The following is an 18,111-nucleotide window of genomic DNA, read 5'->3' on the forward strand; positions in this document are numbered from 1 at the left end:
AAATAGAAAAAGTTACCTCAAATTCAAGAAAACCCATAAATATAAGGTGTATTAAAACTTACTGAACTTTCTGTGTACATCCAAAGTGAACTGCAGCCTCTCCCTCCAAACATGAACATAAATTAACTTAAAACGAATTACAGTCACTTTGATTCTCAGTGAAGGTCACTTCAATTCCAAAGGAGTGCTTATATTGCAGTTTTACAGAGATTAGCTAATCCACTTTAAAAACCAGCCTTAGGTTGAAAGGTGACAAAGTGTTTGGACAGCTGATATAGATGGCACGCATTATTTATTGAGGCCAGAACGCCATCTCAGTCTCCATCACTTAGCTTCTCCATGCTAACATGCTTCTCCATTCAAGGTTTGAGACCTGCTTCACATCCATCCCTCTCCAACAACCCAAGGTATGCACCCACTCTCCACCAGTTCAGGGATATTTCCTTTGCAAAATTTCACTTGGCAAAAACTCAAAGAGGTGCTTTAATCCATCCCTATTCAGGAAAGCACCCAAGAACATCTAGTAACAAACACAGGCTCCTAGTTAGACACTAATGAGTGAAATTCAATACAGGTTGAGCCTTCTGAAAGTAAGAAAATAAACTGGTAACTCTATAGACATATTCTAGGGGAAACAAAAGAAAAAAAGAAAAGCCTGTATTGTCCTCAGCCCAACAGCCTTAAGGAGTTTTCCCCGTCCCAAGTGGTATTGGTTTATTAGCAGCTGGACACAGGGGAACCATCACAGATCATCTAAAAACCTAAACCCCACATTTCCAATATGTACCCATGCACACAATGCCATACTCCAATCACAGTACAACATTGAAATGGCAGGTAGACAGCAGCATCCAACAAGTCAAGAAAGGTGGCCAAGGAGATCTCTCCTCTTAATTTTTATGTTCAAGAAGTCTTGGAATATGGGAAAGGGCTAGGAAAAAGTAACATCTAAAGGTAAGGCATAATACAATAACAGGTACTTGGACTGCTGTTCAGGCAAAAGTAAGCAAGACAAAAGTGAACATACGAACTTTAACATCAAAAAATTTAAGGTCACACAGCTAAGAAGAAGAACGTAAGACACATTTAGGATGTGGGCTCTCTCTTTAACACAGTACCCTAGGGCAGCCATGGAGACTGTGCTACCTTCCTGTTGACACTGGTCATGTTCTGACACAGGTAATTAAAAAAATAATTTGAACAGAGCTCAGGGAAGAACCATGAGAATGATTAAAGGATTGGAAAATATGTTTTTAATTCAATTAAATGAAAATTCACTGCAGAAGACTGTTTAACCTAGCCAGATTCTTAACAAGTTGCTTATTTATATTCTTTGTTAACACAGCAACTGAAGATTTATTAACATAGTTTTCCAGTGTGATTTACTAATATTGTTTCTCACCTAATAGAAAAGTATACAAAAAGGCTACTGGCTGAAGGTTAAAACCAAATTAAACTCTTGAATTAGAATTACCTTTTTTCTTCCCCTCCATTTTTTGCAATAATCACAGGACTGACACTCTGTGAGGTTAGGAGGTGTGTCACCCAGCAAATTCTACTACAGGCAGTTCTTAAAAAGCAAGATTGATTCCCCCCCCCCCCCCCCCCAAAAGATATAATCTAGTTCAAACAGGAATTATTTCAAAAACATTATTTTGTGAGACTTACACAGAAGGTCATGGCAGATCAAAATAGACTTTAAAACATACAATCTCTGAAGGCTCTAGGAAGGGGTTTATGTGATGCAGAAAGACTTGCACAGACCTCAAATACAAAAACTTCTGAGCAGAATTTGCCCCAATTGCATTTATTTCAAAAGCTCCTATATAGATATTAAGCAAAAGATTGTCGTGTATATATATAAACAGCCAAGAGAAAGTCAGTCATATGCAAAACAAAAGATAGTTTACTACTTCAAAACCACTTTCATCTGGTAATAAAATTCTCCATCAGCTGCATTTCAGGCTATCTAGATGTAGTCTTAGTTAACTCACTTCCTCTTGTATGCATTTTTAAAGCCTCACCACTCTGAAAGAAGAAGAGGGTGTGGTTTGCTATTTCATATAATGAATAAAAATTCAGAAAAACAGATATTAAAAGGATCATACTCCTGTAGCATTTTAGCAGTTAAATAAACTATCATTTTTATTTAAAACAGGCTTTTCTGAGCATTAGCAAAAAAACCCAACACTCCAAAAAACCCACCAGCCCGCCCACAGTTTTGGGGATGTTCAGATTACAATCACATCTTCCTGTTCAAGTCTGCAAACTAACCATTACATATTTATCAGATCAGAATATCCCTTCAATAACCCAACAGCATTTTCTCATCTGAGCAGTGCAGAATGACAGCGCCACATTCAGAACTGCACATCAAGTCTTCCAGCAGCACGTGTGCAGGACAGAAAGAGAAACAAAGAACAGAAAGAAACGTGAACATGGGAGTACAGAAAATAAGAGAAAAACAAGGTACTACGCATTATCATTAAAATGCGGGGGTTTGGGGTTTTTTTTCATTCATTGACTCCTGTTCACAATAATCATTTGAACTAGGATCATATTTTTTGCAGCCTATCTGCAAATCACGAGGTGGTAAATTCAGCATGGGTGTAACTCTCATGACTCCAGCAGAGGTGCACTGAAGCGGAATCGGTGCCACATTCTAACATTAAATAACCATTGATGCTCCCCCATCCCAAGACCCCCTCCAGTGCTCATTTATAAGGGCCATATAGTACTCTCCATCAGAGACATGCCCTTATAAAAGCGGCCTTTGTCTGCTCACCACTGTGCTGTCTCAGAGAAACAGAGAACACAATTTGCTTTACATTTTTCAATTCCTTTATATTATTTAAGAAAAAAAAAATTGCTTACAAGTACATATCCGTCTGCAAATAAGCTTCCTCAACATTCCTTCATATTTTCCATAGCGTGCCCAGATGTAACAGTGCTTCACAGAGCGCCGCGGCTTTCAGTCCAGAACATAATCAATCATTGCCCTTCGTATTCATTAAGCATGCTGTCTTCACACATGGATTTAAACAGCTATGGCTTCAGTCCTCTTTCTACGACTGCAGCTCTGCAGGATTCTCATCAACACCCATTTCAGCTCAGGAAACTTCAATTCACTTCTAGGAAGGAAATTCCCTGCTAGCGAGGGGAACCCAGGACAAATAATCTGAGATGAAGACGAGCTGAGTCTGCCTGGCTGGGCTGACTTGCACTAGGAACCAGCCTGACTTTATCCCCTGGGAAGCTCTAACAGGAGCATCTCAACAGCTGTCATCATTTGTCCATGACGAATAAATTTAGTCATTATTCATTTTAAAACGTAACCCCTTCAGGTCTGGGCAAGGTGTAAAATGGGGAGAAGAGACTGTGCTAGTTGTGCAGGAACCACAGTAAACAAGGGCCAGCGTTTCCCCTGCCTGAACCGCCAGCCTGGGACCTTTTAAAGCAAAGTAATTGAGTCTCAAATTTCCTTTCCAATGAAAGGAGATGCTTTCTGGCTTTTAAAAACTTCAAGATGTCAGATTCAATCTTTTAGTTATTTGTCTGTAAGCTTTAGAGAAGATAGCTACTCTGTAGTGACTACCGATTGGGGAAAAAAGCTTATGATCACGTCTGTTCCTAACGAAGATGCCCTGCTATGGTCTTCAGGTCCGACTCTGCAAGGTACTAAACTTGCTCTGGCCCTGCTGTGCCCTTTTATCCTATGTCCCATCTCCAAGTGTGAGCACAGCTGAAGTATGCAAGACAGATACAATTTGCAAGTATCACCTGCATCTCTCTCATGAGAATCTCCCTTTTGGGTGCAGATGAAGATGGATGGCAATGGAGAAACCTGCCTTCCCACCCACCACATGGTGTCCTGCACCAGGAGCAGACACACAACTGCTAAAGCTGACATATGTTTCAGTGCACTGAAACCCCATGCTCAACCTCTACTAGGTGGGCAAAGCCCAGCTCCCTGAGGATCTGAGAGCCCCCTGAAAAAGCTGAGAACACGCACAAGCAAACCCACTGATGCCAAAGAAAACAGGGTATGTTCCTCCTTACTCCTTTTTGTCAGACATGACCTCATATGCATTGGTCAATGTTTTTGAGACAGACGCCCCTTGGACACCTCAGCTCATACCCTCCCCCAAGGCCAGCATCTGGCACCCCGACCTCCAGCTGTGACTCCCGTAGGACACAAGACACAGTTCACTCCTCTGCAGATGTCCCACCAGCCTCCAAGTGAGACAGCTTCAGCCAAGGTTAAATGCCTCTTCCCATTAACACACACCAAAGCCATGCATGGCTCAGCTGTATACCTGCCCAACTCCAACGTAGGTATTGTATAGGCTTCTCCAGGAAATGAGTTTATGACCCCACTAAAGGGACATGTATATGCTCCTTAGCAGGATTAAATGTTTAAAAACAAAGGAGTCGCAGCCACAAGCAGAAGTACGCAGGCACAGCATGTCATTAGGGATTCTCGCTCAGCCATCTCCCGCAGTTTCCCAGCTGCTCTCTCCTGGCCCCAGCCACAGACCCTCCTTCCCCACCTCCACACTAGGCACAGTGTTTTGAGCCTCTAAAACACCACCCGCTTGGGCTCAGTGACCCCGGTCAGCCCCCCCAGTGCCACCCACCACCCCTCTCCCCTCAGGTCCAGTTCTCCCAGGTTGACCTAGCCACCAGCTCCAGTCCCAGCCCACCCCTGCTGCTACCTTCTGGCACTATTCGATGAACCACCTCATCATCCTTCACAACTGGCTTTGAAACAGATTTCCCAAAACCCAGCCTCAGTGGGGATCCCTCCAAGGGCTCACCAGGACTGAGGCAGCCACAGCAATGATCATGTCTATGAGGATATGCATACCGAGATTACCTTGGTTTCCTTCTCTTATCTCACATACATTGCCCTATATGAACTAGAATACATGTAACTGTGGGTGGGAGTTTATCTTCTGAATAAGGTTTCTACAGTGTAAATCTAGACAATGTATTTATGAGCATAATAAATACAATAAGCAATACGGCTGCCATCAGCTACAGGTAAGGTGGTACTTAGAGACCCAAGCCAAGAATGTCACGCCCGGTAAGTGGACAAATGCTTTTTACTTTAATAATTCTTCCAACACCCACGTGCTTTTCTTTAATCCAAAATGTTTCAGTTTTCCTTCCTTAGCTAGGAAAGGTGACACTCATCATCTTGGCTGCTGCCTCATTCTGTCGAATTATGAGGTAATGAAGCTGCTCATAACTTAATAGGGCTTCAACTGCTATCACAAAGGAAAGAAGGTTCCTGAAAGAAGTAACACTTGGAATTGTTTTCTGCTCCAAATACATCACATTTACACAGGCAGTTGTTTTGATACGCATCCTGCTCAGTCCCAAACACACAGCTATGGCAATTTCAGAGTATTGGTGGCTGCCATCCCTCTAAGCAGAAAAACAATCGGGGAGTAGTAGCAATAAACAAAGCACATTTCTGTTAGTGAGGAATCCTATGTTTATTAAACTAATTCCAGTATGATAAAGTTAACTGAGAAAATTGATGTACACCTTGACCACACCACATCCAACACCAGACTAGGCAGACACAATCCAGATATGGAAAGTAAATTCCAGCTTCTCTCTGAGAAAGTAAGCAATAGCCCTAGCAACATTCAAAATCTGCTCTCAAGGACTGGCCTGATAAATCAGACAAAAATCTTCCTGCAGAAGACTAATCTGAAATCATGCAACTCATGACTGATTCAAGTTACTTTTCTGGGACATCTTATAATTCTCAATCTTGGAATCAGATGGCTCTGATTTAGGTTGTATCCATGATGGCTGTGGAGAAACTTGAGAACAAGAGCCTTCAAGACTTGAAAACAAGAGACAAATAAAAAGGTTTCAATATTTATGAGCTTGTTTGCTTCAAAACATGATTTTTAAAACCAGAAGGTTGACAATATTAATGTAATCATGTTAACAAGCCACAGCACGCACTCTCTAATAGCATATAAGCATTAACACAACGAAGAACAGAGCAAAGTGCTTTTCAGAAACTTCTGTTCATGAAACTAACACACCTGGAAGTGTGAATTTTTAAGAGTTAGTGAAACTGTCAGACAGTTTTCAGCAATATGAGTTTCCATTAGCTTTAAGCAGATTTAGAAAAGAGGCAGTACAAAGGTTTCACATTCCTACAAGCTTTGTAAAATTAAGTAGCAATAGAAGACAACAAAATAGCTATGATACTGAGTGAAGGAGCAACAACTCAAACAGCCAAAAGAATTCACAAAAGCACCAAAAGCCAAGATAAATCCTAGCTATTTTTATGGATTTATCAGTTTCGCTAATTACTTTAGTACAGTTCATACAGACACCTAAACAAGAATCAAACATTCATGTGCTATGAGCTGCACAGACACAGCCTTCACCCCATACTGATTAAAAAAAAAATAATTGAGAGACAGACACAGACATGCATACAAGGCAAAAAAAAAAGGCGAGAAGAGAAAACAATAAGGATCTGTTTTCTTCCAAGTCATCCTTGGGAATACAATATTCCCACAGTGTCCTTTCCAGCCGGCCACACAGCTTTCCCCCAGACCTCAAGAGCATCAGGAAATCCACAACGCATACCTTGGAAAAACACACCCGCCCCAAAAGCCGACATTTACACAGTTTCAATTGAAAGAGCAAAACCAGCTTTTCCCTACCCTGCACTTACCTGTCCTGCCACCCAGAAGTTCATTATTAGGCCTTGCAGGGCGCCTGCCCGCCATTTATAGCCAGGCTGTCCGTACAGATACGATTATCTCCGAACACAGCAGCCTTCCACAAACACACCAACTATTTTCAGAGTCTATTAAACACTCCACAACAGGGTGTTATTTCTGTGTTTCACCGCCACAGCTTTCCTTGCTGACTGCATTTGGGGGTGCTGTCCTTTTTTTGTTCTGGACCCTTGAAAATACCCTTTAAATTGCAGCGGGTAGAAACAGGCCCGCAGCAGCCCTGGGCACAGACATTACTCCCTCCTCACAGCGCTCTCATTAGCATAATCTTCACAGATAAAAACACAACGTGGGTTCTATACCCTGAGCCCCAGAGATACCAATCAATGAGAAAGGCTATTTATACAGGATGGACCAGGGAGATCTTTTATAGTCAGAAAAAAATCTTTTTCCAGAACTACAGGAATTAGTGGCCTTATTACATGACTGGTATAGCTGCAGGAAAGCGTTCCTTCATTCCTGAACAGCAGATAAAGCACACCGGTTTCCATTTTAATATTAATCCTGTATGCTGCAGAGTGCCAACGTTAAGGTTTCTCCTCAGCCTTACTAAAGCTTAATTATTCTGGAAATAATTATATAAAAGAAAGTCAATTCTTCTGCCTTTGTTCACAAGACAGCAAAATTCAATTCTGCAGAAGCACAGGAGCTCCCTCAGGCACCGTCTCCATACACACACATGGCTGGGATGCGTCACGTTGAAGAGCAAGCAATGAACCTTTCCTCTCCTCGCCCTCACCTCCAGGTTTTAGCCAGCTCTCTGCACTTGCTGGAAAACTTACAGCAACAGCCTGGATACCCTGTGCTTGCAGTCAGCCTCTGCTCTGTCGGAAATTCAGGCAGCAGGCAAAACGGGCAGCGGCATCGCGCAGCTACACGAGTCATCCACGCTACACCCACTACCCCAGGCAACAGCTCCCTTTGCCTGGGTCTGTGGTTGACCTTGCACAGTACTTGTTCTAAAAATCATACAAACGTAATTAAAAGGCACAGCCATTGAAGAGCAGCAAGAAGTTTTTGTTGTTATTTTAACAGGTGAGTAAACTGAAAGAGAGCTCCTGCAGGACATTCCCAAGGGTGTGAAGACTTCAGGGCACTGCCAGAATGTGGATTAAGCTCCACTTCTAAATATACAGGGTTTTTTTTCTAAATCACTTTCTCCCTTCTACTAAAGGTGTGAGTAATGTCCCAAATATTTTCTTATTTTTCCAATATTATCTTCAAAACTGGTTTATATGTATTTCCAAGTAGCTTGGAAAAAAAAACTAGGAATCACATCACAAGGTATTAGGAAAAAAAAAAAAGTTTTAATTTAGTTGTTCTCAACAGGTTGCTCGAAACTTAGCCACACCTGAAATTGAGTTCTCTATTTCACAGGGTTGGCACCCAGCAATGCTACAGGAAAGCAGCTACCAGAGAGGGTGCTAAACTGAGCTCCCAGGGGGGCATCTGCTGGCAATAGCCTGCGGTTTATTTGCCAAAACCCATATGAAAAAGCAGATACCTGGGGAATCGATAGGTGAAGTTTTGTCTTACCTGGACTGCCTATAGCCTATATAAATAAAGTGAATTAAGAGGCACACCAGGAATCTGAAGCCTTTAAATGGACAGATGCTTTTCACCTCCGAAGGACAGGAGCACTGCCTGCAGACCGATCAGGTGCCTCCAGCCGCACAGACCACGTTCAGGTTTCCAGCTATTAGCACCATCTGTTGCCATGACATCATAGGAAGAGGCATCTCCTCCAGCCTGCGCTCCCCAACTGGCATTCCCTGCACAAATCCCTCTGCCCACTCAGGCAATTATCACAAGCATAGCTCACCTAGATGCTGACTGCCCTAACGTGCGTCGCTGTCAACAAGCGGAAATTGCGTTTTATATTGCTATCACTTATTGCTTCCTGAAGGGCTGCTCATTTTCTATACATGCAGCACACTGAGATGTAAAGCATTGACAACCAGCACACAGAGCTGCATTACGAAGGAAAGAGCATCCTGACATTTTTAGGACAAAGCATTGTTACGAAAAGGCCAAAAGCATCTTACTGCCTCACGTTACCCACAGCACATTTCGGGGGCAGAAATGCTGCAGGAGATCCCACTTCCAGCCACCACAGAACATCCTCCCTGGTGCAAAGCCTGCTACTGCACACAAGTCCTGCAGCAGAAGCCTTTCTAGAAATACATACAAGGAGATAAAAATGCTGAACTGCAGCCCTGTTTCCTTCCAGGACAGTTCTCAAAGGGTAGCTGGGTCGGTGAAGTTAAGCCAGTAAGATGTGTTGGAGGGACCTGGGGAAGCTGTAGCACCGGCCCTGATCAACACCTTCGTTTAGGTGTATTTACAATCAGTAACGGGCAACATGCTGCCCAGCACTTCACATTTGCCAGGGGATGACCCTCCTATGAGATGGTAGGGCATCCTAAACTTTCCAAGCAGGCCCCTCCAAGCCAAGAAACACAACATGTGCAATTATTCCTGAACAATGAAGGAAAAAACAAGGCTGTCAGCCTACATCTCCTACACAGCCACAGAAAATAGGAGCCAGGGCTTCTGTCCCGAGGCATTCATCTGCCTGATTAAAGGCTAATGCAAGAACATAGTTACTACATCTGCAAAAACTGTATGGTGTTATGCACATTACACAACAATGACTCCCACCCAGAATGCCTGGCCTGATACATAATTAATATACTTTAATTAGATAACCATTTAAAATACTGTAAAATGCTCAGTGGGGCAATAACCATGAGATAAGAATGTCTAAAACTGCAGGTGGTTGAAACAAAAGAACAATCATGAAAGGAAAACGAGGGAGCAACGGGCAGCGACTTCACAGCCTACGTGCATCTTGAGAAAGATGATATCAACTACTACAACAGGTATGACCAGCATGATGACCAGGAATTTCTACCATAAATAAATGCTTCATCTTTATAAAGATGCACATTACTACAGATGGTGAGGGCACACATGCAAAGTGTACAGACAAGTTTCATATATTTAAAAATAATTCAAAGTTGGATTTTATGACCAAGGCTCTGTATCTACAAATGGTTACCAAACAGTGGTTTGAAACACTTCTCACAGAAAACACGTCTGGCAATGGCTTCAGGAGCTCCTGGGACAATTGCTACTAGGTTAAAGAGTTGGCTATATGCTCTCCAGAGCATCCACTGCAGCTGTTCGCAAGGCAAAGAGATAGGGAACCTGACTTGAAGCTGAGTCTTGCTCTGCAGTATTTAGTAGTACTGACTGGCTGTATCAGCACTCTCCCGATGCACTGAAAAGAAAAAGTTTCTGCCTAGTCTTAAATAATAAAACTAGCACAAGGAGGAGAAAAGGATTCTTGCCCCACCACCACCTCAACTCAACTCTATGCGAGCAAGCAGAGCTCACCTTTGATAAGCTGCACGCATACAGGATCTTACAAACCATACTTCAGCACCATCATGTCAGTGCCAAAGGTTGCAGTCTGCGCCAGCTTTCGTAATGTCTATGTAAGCATATTCAACTACAACCAGAGCTTAGATCAGCATCCTGTTAGAGCTGGTGAGAAATTCTGTCCCACACCACACTCAATTCAGTAGACATTGGCAGAGAAAAACAATGGTTTGACGACAATCAAGCCCACTTTGTTTATTCGCTTTTGAGACACTAGGGATAAAACCCCAATAACTGAACAACTAGCATTTTACATTTCCCAGGATCAGCGTAGAAGCAGCAGTGAAACCACACTCAAGATCAGTGACTTGAATGGTAACTTTGAAAACATTCTTCTTTTAGAAGCAAAAGCAGAAACTAGTAAATAACAGATTATGAAAACATTTTGGACTATAATGACTGTTTTGAAGAAAGCACTCAACCTCAGAGCAGTAAGACATGTTTTAGCGAAAAAATGCTTGTTCAGGAACTTTTAGAATGGATTTTTAATAATGATTACTTCTAATAACACTTTGCACAGAGTTCTTTGTGTATGATCTAGATAGGATTAGTGGCTTTTTTTTTTTTTTTTTTTTTACACAGTGGAAACAGAGGCAAAGTACACATGAAGAGGCTGGCTGACTCCAGGTCATGCAGAAAAGTCAGAATCAGAGCAAATGCCAGAAGATGTATCAGAGTACAGGATTTCCTTTATTTAATCACCATCACACTAGGCTAAATTCTGCTTCCAGCTCTATACATTGGGGGTGGAGGTGAATGCAAGAGCATGCAGAACTTGACCTAATTATTTTTTAGATGCTAATATCTCAGATTTCCTTTATGCAATTTCAAATAGGCATGGAGAGGTTTTAGTACACTAAGTAGTGGCCTATTCGACAGACACTCCAGTACAGTATATGGTTTCCATGTGGTTGGATAACAGAATCTAAAAGAATCAAATTCACATTTAATATGGTTTCAAATATAAGCACAGTCTGAATTCCTGATCTACAAGTGGAAAGCTCCAATTCCTAAGATATATCAGTTTCTCGGGCCTTCTTCATCTACCCTTCAAAGCTGCATTTTAAGCAAGCCATTGCCTCAAGGAAAAAAATTAATGGGAAAAAGGCTCCAAAGCCAAAAACATGTCACAGCTTATAAAATATTAACAGTCAGCATGGCTTCTGTTTTCCCAAAGCTTGTTTCTCCCCCACCCCCAAGTCCTTTAAAACAAAAGATAGATCTAAGCTCCTTCATCCACATTCCTCCCCCATAAACAAACATCATTATTAGGTATAGCAAATAAAAGCAGTCATATTCAGGAGGAGTGGGTAAAAAGGTAGAGTCAAGACATTGCTGAAACTTTCATTCCTTTTGTCATTAATGACTTTAGACTACTAAATACAATATTCATATTTCAGAGGCAATGTGAAACCCTGAGCAAGCAGGGGGACTCTGAAGTGCTACAAAGAAAAAAAATTTCTCTCAAAGAGCTTACAATATAAATAATGCAGTCAGAACATAGTTAAAAATAATTACTGTTACTCAGGCTTTATATATAGGAAAAACAAGCACAAAGATCCTCCTCCCTTTCTTTTAAAAAAAGGACAGTTGAAGAAATGCAAGCACCTGTGTTCTAATCAGTCTAACATAATCCTACTTAACCTGTTCTTATTTGGCTTCCATTAATGGTGCTATTCACTTTCTTCCCATGGCTTAGCATCCTTTTTCAACCATCCTCAGGTCTCTGCACCTAGGTAAAAATTAAGCCTGCCCTCAGCCATCCAAAATTTTCTGCCATGACTGAAAGCTGGTCCCAAATGGGACTCAGTAATTTACTCTGATGCCACAGGTGGTCATTTGAGTTCTTTAGTAACCATCCTGTTTTCTTCCTATATATTCTGTGCACAGCAGAAAACTTCCACTGCTGTTACATCCATGAAAGAATGATGAAAGAAATCAGTTTCCCCACATAAAGTTACTTACTGCATCAAATACAAAGATCAGTCAGGATCAATTAGGAAATCAGAATTAGAAAAATGTGGTGTGACAGACCAGTAAAATCTTGATTCATCTGACCTGAATTCTACCAGTTCTTCTACTGTATCTCCTATATCACTTGACTCTAACCCCGAGACCACCTTACCCACAAGGAAAGCTACACAAAGGGACTAAGCACAGGGTAATTTTGACCTTAGTCACTTGGTTTAAATCAAAGTTCAGAACTTGGTAAGAGGTGGTGGAACCTATGAATAAACATATTTACAAACAGGCAAGAGATCTCCTCTGGTTCAAGGGCAAAGTCTGTCAAGTAAAAACGAAGGATGAATTTGCCTTAATACTCAGACCCACAATCAAATTATTGCTGCTTAACAAGTTATAAGACACCAGCTGAGCCACAGTAACAGCCCTTGTGCTGGTCTTAAGCTACAGCAAATGCAAGGTAGCTTTAACTTAGCCCTAAAGAAAGAAAGTTAATTTAACTTAGCCCTAAAGAAAGAAAGTTAATTTAACTTAGCCCTAAAGAAAGAAAGTTAAGCCAAGCAGAACCATTCACATTTACCACAAAGAATACAAACATTAATCACAACCTAGTTAAACATCTTACTCTGGATATAACCATTACAGACTTTACAAAACAAATACTGACCTAAATGGAATCGGAGACATTAAAATTCAAAGAGGTTCCCATGCAAAAGCTGGAAACGCTGACTGCAGAGAAAGCCTGCCTTAGCCATTTTCACCACTGCTGGGGAAAACCAAACAACAAAAACCCACAAAAAAACCCACAAAAAAAAAAAAAAAAACAAAAAAACCAAAAACCAACCAAAAAAACCAAACCAAAAAACCCAAAAACCCAAACGAAACACCCCCCAAAAACCCCCAACAACAAAATCACTCATCTTTCTTCAGCAGTAACACCTTCTCAAATGTGATTCTGTCAACTCAGAGTAGCTGATGTGGAACAAGATTCAGACAAGGTAGTGACTACTGTTGGTTTAAGTCCTACCATCCTTCCTCATTCAGAAGAGACACTGAAATCATTAAGTGAGGCAACATGAACAGCAAATGTTGGCATTTATGAAACTAAACAACCCAGATCTGAACAGCCTTAAGGAATCTCAAATCTGTGCAGATGCAAAGAAAACCTCCATCCCAGTCTCACAGGTTAAACACAACTGATTTCCATCTATATAGATTTCTGGTTTCACACAGGCACACTTGCATCCATGCAAGACCTGAAAGGAGTCAACAAGTCAAAACCAAAAAGAAAACACTTCATTAATATAAGGAATAATTTTCTAAACAGCTTGAGATCTCTCCTCTCCCTAAGGCATGTCTGGCTGACACAGCCATTTTGTACATCTGTGACCCTGAAAGATCACTGCATTGATAATTCAAATGGACAAATTAGATAGCAGCTTCTTCCCCTTGCACTGATTTGCCTACCCTGTAGGGCACCATTTCCCTTCATGCATGACATTTACACTTTATTCCTAAATTGCAAGCTGTAAAGTGTAGTCCATATAAAGACTCAGCTCCTAGAAACAAGCTGTCCCCTTTTCAACAGGCTGCTCATGATGTAAGCAGCAGTCACCAGGAGAACCACAGACTCCATTACACCACTGTGTTTCTGCTTTGTTAAATACTGTGTCAAATAATAAAGAAAATCATATATATACATGTTAAGATGAACAGTTCTTACTTTTATTTCAGTTCTAGGACGTACAATTCACCCTAAAGCTTAAACTCATAAACCGTAAAACTTACATGAATTTTTACTACTTGCCTAAAACATAGAGAATACCTAACACAGTGAAATCTTTCTTTTCAAGTGCCAACTTGTTCCAGCATCACCTACGCAGACCCCACACCCTGGCAACTTTTCCTGCCAACTATGAGGAGTCTACCAGGAAATGAAGCCTATGAGGTTATTCTCTCCATTTGGCTGCCACCTGGCACTATCCGTCCACATTCTAAATTTGCTGGCTAATTTGGAGTGGGGTGGAATTTTTTTTGAGAAAGGGGGAAAACAGTCATCAGATAAAGGCAGGACACTCAACCAAGTGATCTTTACTGCCAGCACAGCAGTTATTTTTGGTCTCGCTGTGGTCAAGCAATGCACGTAACTAGGTAACCAGTACAGAGCTTAATATGATACTTGATGTACATTGCCTGAGTTAGTTTTGGGAAATGGAAATTGGCTCTGGAAAGAACAAAGGAGAGGAAAACAGATTAAGTTTCTACAACACACAGGGAAGCTGGGATAGGGAGTAGAGAAGGGAAGACAGAAATCATTGCAAAACACATATAACGAGACTTCATGAGCTGTGTGCTTTGTAAGCCATCCTGGGAACTGGCACGTATGTGTCTCATTTGTCATATCAACCCATATCATGCTCAAAAAGGAAATAACAGGCATCCCTTTCAGTCCAGTAATTCAATTAAATACTTTCTAGTGACTGAAGTCATGATTCCTTATCCTCCATTATTATAAAGTCACTTCATACAGTTTGATGCTAAAAGTAAAAAATTATTAAAACAATATCATACCCAAGAAATATTTCAAGTGTCTAATAATCCCACTAAGAATGCCTTCTTGGTTGATATTTTGTAAATCGCTAGACACAGATTCAAATCCTAGGATAACTATCTAGGATGAATCAAGGATGACCAATTTAAACCTTGCTCCTGTTCAGACACATTATGGCATGTACCTCAATGCATGAAGACCTTCTGGACAGGCCTCCAAACCTTTAGAACAATCTGCTCTATGGGACTTACAAGACTGAAGACCTTTGTATTCAGGGGGGTGTGGGAGAACAGGCAGAGAAATCAAGGTAAAGTAGATTCAAAATATTGTAATATCCTACCAGTTAGGAACAGAAGAGAGCACATGAGGAACCAATTGCAAAACCAAGTAGGACAACATTTGAGCATAAGTCCTAATCAGGAGTGACAATAGAAACTAATAGATTACTTCAATCCTAAACAGGCTTCTTTCAAAGTTGTTCAACACATTAAAATAAATAAGGCTAAGTCTGAGACAATTCTATCTTGGAAACTCTGTAACAGGTTCCCAGGTTGAGATAATGGTCTTCAACTACTTACTGGGCCTTTTTCAGTGCAGTAGCACTGATGCAATCCAACTGATGAAATCTTTCCCAGAACCCAGGTTTACCATAAGTGATGAATGGGAAGAAGAGATTTGTTTTCCAAGTTTACTATGAAGATAATCATCCCAGCATAAATAGCTGCAGCCATCAGGCCACACAGAGGACAGGCGAGATCTGAGGGAAGAAAAGCTCTTTCAAGCATCTTTGAAATCAAAGATAGGAGGATGCTGCTTCCTCACGTTTGCATCATTTCCTATAGCCCCATTTTTATTGATTCCTTATTTTTAGATTATTTTGTTGTCATCTTCCCCTCACTTCACATTCTTATACAGAAGAAAAGGCACGACTCAGAGCAGAGGAGGTGCAGAAGAGCATTCTCTCTGTTCCACAAGAGGCAAAAATGGATGATTTTCTTCAGAAGGGTGAGCTCATGCAGTGTCCCCCCTGCAGGTTCTCAAATACATGATGCTCTGTAATACACCTGTGTACTGTATGGCAAAAAAAAGCCTAAGTTCAAGGTTATTAAGGGCACTTTGTGTCTCATGCGCTAAGGCACCCAGATGCACCTAGGAATTACATTCCAGAGCAGAAACAAAAGAGAATGATACATGTCAAAGAATTAAAATCTTTGATTTTAAACACATTTCATTTCAGATACAGGAGCACGCCTTGAGTCAGAGGTACAAACATTACAAGGATGCACCATGACTAAGATGGCTTGAGTCTGCTTTCTAACATTCATATTTAAAAATTCATTGAAAGACCTTTTGAAATATGACTGCTCCTTTTACACATACCAAAAAGGAGTACATAAGTTTGGGAGAATTAAAAAAAAGAAAGTTGTTCAAAATGAAATATGCTTTACACAGCAAAGTCTAATGAGGGAAGTAATGGTCCTTGTATATCATTCATTTCACAATAGCCTCTCACTTGGATGTGCAAAGCTATACACTTGTATTATATACAAGTGTGTGTATATATATATTTGGTGGTTTGTATTTATTATTTGTACTATTTGGTGTAGCAACATCAAGAATCCAGGTGACACCAAGACTTTCCTTCTACTAGCTGAAAGAGACACTGAAGCCAATCCTCAAATTGCAACAACTAGTTACAAACTTCATCTGACTTTCAATTTTGAACCTTCAACTTCTGGGCTTACTCATCTGGGTTTTCACAGTGACCCACAGCCTTGCAAGTACATCTGTCCCAAAGCACATGCAACTTCAACCAGTTGTAAAAACTGTTTGAGACAAGAGACTTACTGGTTCCATTTACTCATTCACCAAGTAAAAGGAGCTTGACAAGCAAGTAATTTCTTCTTAAAAGTATAATAATGCTGCTGAGCAACAGTCGTATTCCAGACTGTTATGCGTTTGCTTTACATTTTCACAAATCAGAAGCAGAAGGAATGACCATGTCAGTGTTATGCCACATGTAACTAAGTGTTAATACTCGCTTTGACAGGCAGGATTACTATCTGTTGGCACATGAAAAAATGCTCAGAAACTCCATGACTCAAACACTATCGGGTATGGAAGTGGCAATAGCACAGAGGAGATGTGAAAGTGGAGGCAGATATGAGTACCAAATTAGCAAGTTTTTATTATTAGCAGCGGTTTTCAGGCATTGCTTAGACTATCTGAAGAATCAGTATGAAGAACTAACACTAAAAAAAATTAGCATGAACAATTGACCATAGTCTATAAAGATGTGAACTGAAGGAAAACAGTGTATCAGTAGTAGCATATCAGAAAATGTCAGCAGACTGACTGTGTTGCTGAAGAAAAGGCCACATAAATCTTTTTCCACCCAATTCAGTAATTTTTAGCATGCAACATAGGCTGCTGGTGCCTTTGTTTAACCACAAATAACAGGGAGCACTCATAGGGCACTGCCATCTGTCAACAGCTGTTACTGAAAAACAAACACGGGGTGCAAGCTAGCAGTTAGCAGCACCCTGCCTCCAGAAACAGCCAAAACTCAGAAACAGGAATAAAATTTGTGGGAAAATATTTGTCCTGGTTTCAGCTGGGATAGAGTTAATTGCCTTCCTAGTAGCTGGTATAGTGCTGTACTTTTGAGTTAGGTATGAGAAGAATGTTGATAACACACTGATGTTTTCAGTTGTTGCTAAGTAATGTTTAGACTAAAGTCAAGGATTTTTCAGCTTCTGATGACCAGCCAGCAAGAAGGCTGGAGGGGCACAAGAAGTTGGGATGGGACACAGCCAGGACAGCTGACCCAAAGTGGCCAACAGGGTATTCCATACCATGTGACATCATGTCCAGTATATAAACTGGGGGGAGCAGGGGCAGGAGGATCACCACTCAGGAACTAACTGGGCATCAATCAGCGGGTGGTGAGCAATGACATTATGCATCATTTGTATATTCCAATCCTTTTATTATTACTATTGTCATTTTATTAGTGTTATCATTATTAGTTTCTTCCTTTCTGTTCTATTAAACCATTCTTATCTCAACCCACAAGTTTTACTTCTTTTCCCAATTTTCTCTCCCATCCCACGGGGGGGGGGGGGGGGAAGTGAATGGCCACACGGTGCTTAGTTGCTGGCTGGGGTTAAACCATGACAATAATGTCTTACCAAATCCCTAAACCCAAATTCTGTGCTCAACATGTAGATAAACCTTCAGCATTTCTGGAGAAGGCAAGCACCAGTTACAGCTTGAGGGGTCTGCTGGACCACTTTGTTCTTTTTGCAAGCATGAGTACTGAAGTCCTGTATATTTTGCAGTACCCCAGAAGTAAAAGACTTCTGTCTAGGGATA

General features: G+C 41.0%; 1 protein-coding gene across 29 annotated transcripts in view; it reads right to left on the reverse strand.

Moving 5' to 3' along the window:
• CLASP1 (cytoplasmic linker associated protein 1) overlaps positions 1–18,111 on the reverse strand; it is a 192,591-nt gene that overhangs the window by 98,684 nt on the left and 75,796 nt on the right. The window contains exon 1 of one of the 29 annotated variants that reach the window (XM_052793262.1): positions 2,875–3,185. The exons of the other annotated variants lie outside the window; for them this stretch is intronic. Coding sequence (XP_052649222.1) covers positions 2,875–2,911 — 37 coding nt within the window. The 5' untranslated portion in view covers positions 2,912–3,185. Of the gene's footprint in view, positions 1–2,874; positions 3,186–18,111 lie in introns of those variants that run through there. 29 annotated transcript variants of the gene reach the window in all.

This window comes from Harpia harpyja, chromosome 7 (assembly GCF_026419915.1).
Source record: "Harpia harpyja isolate bHarHar1 chromosome 7, bHarHar1 primary haplotype, whole genome shotgun sequence".
Lineage (NCBI taxonomy): Eukaryota > Metazoa > Chordata > Aves > Accipitriformes > Accipitridae > Harpia > Harpia harpyja.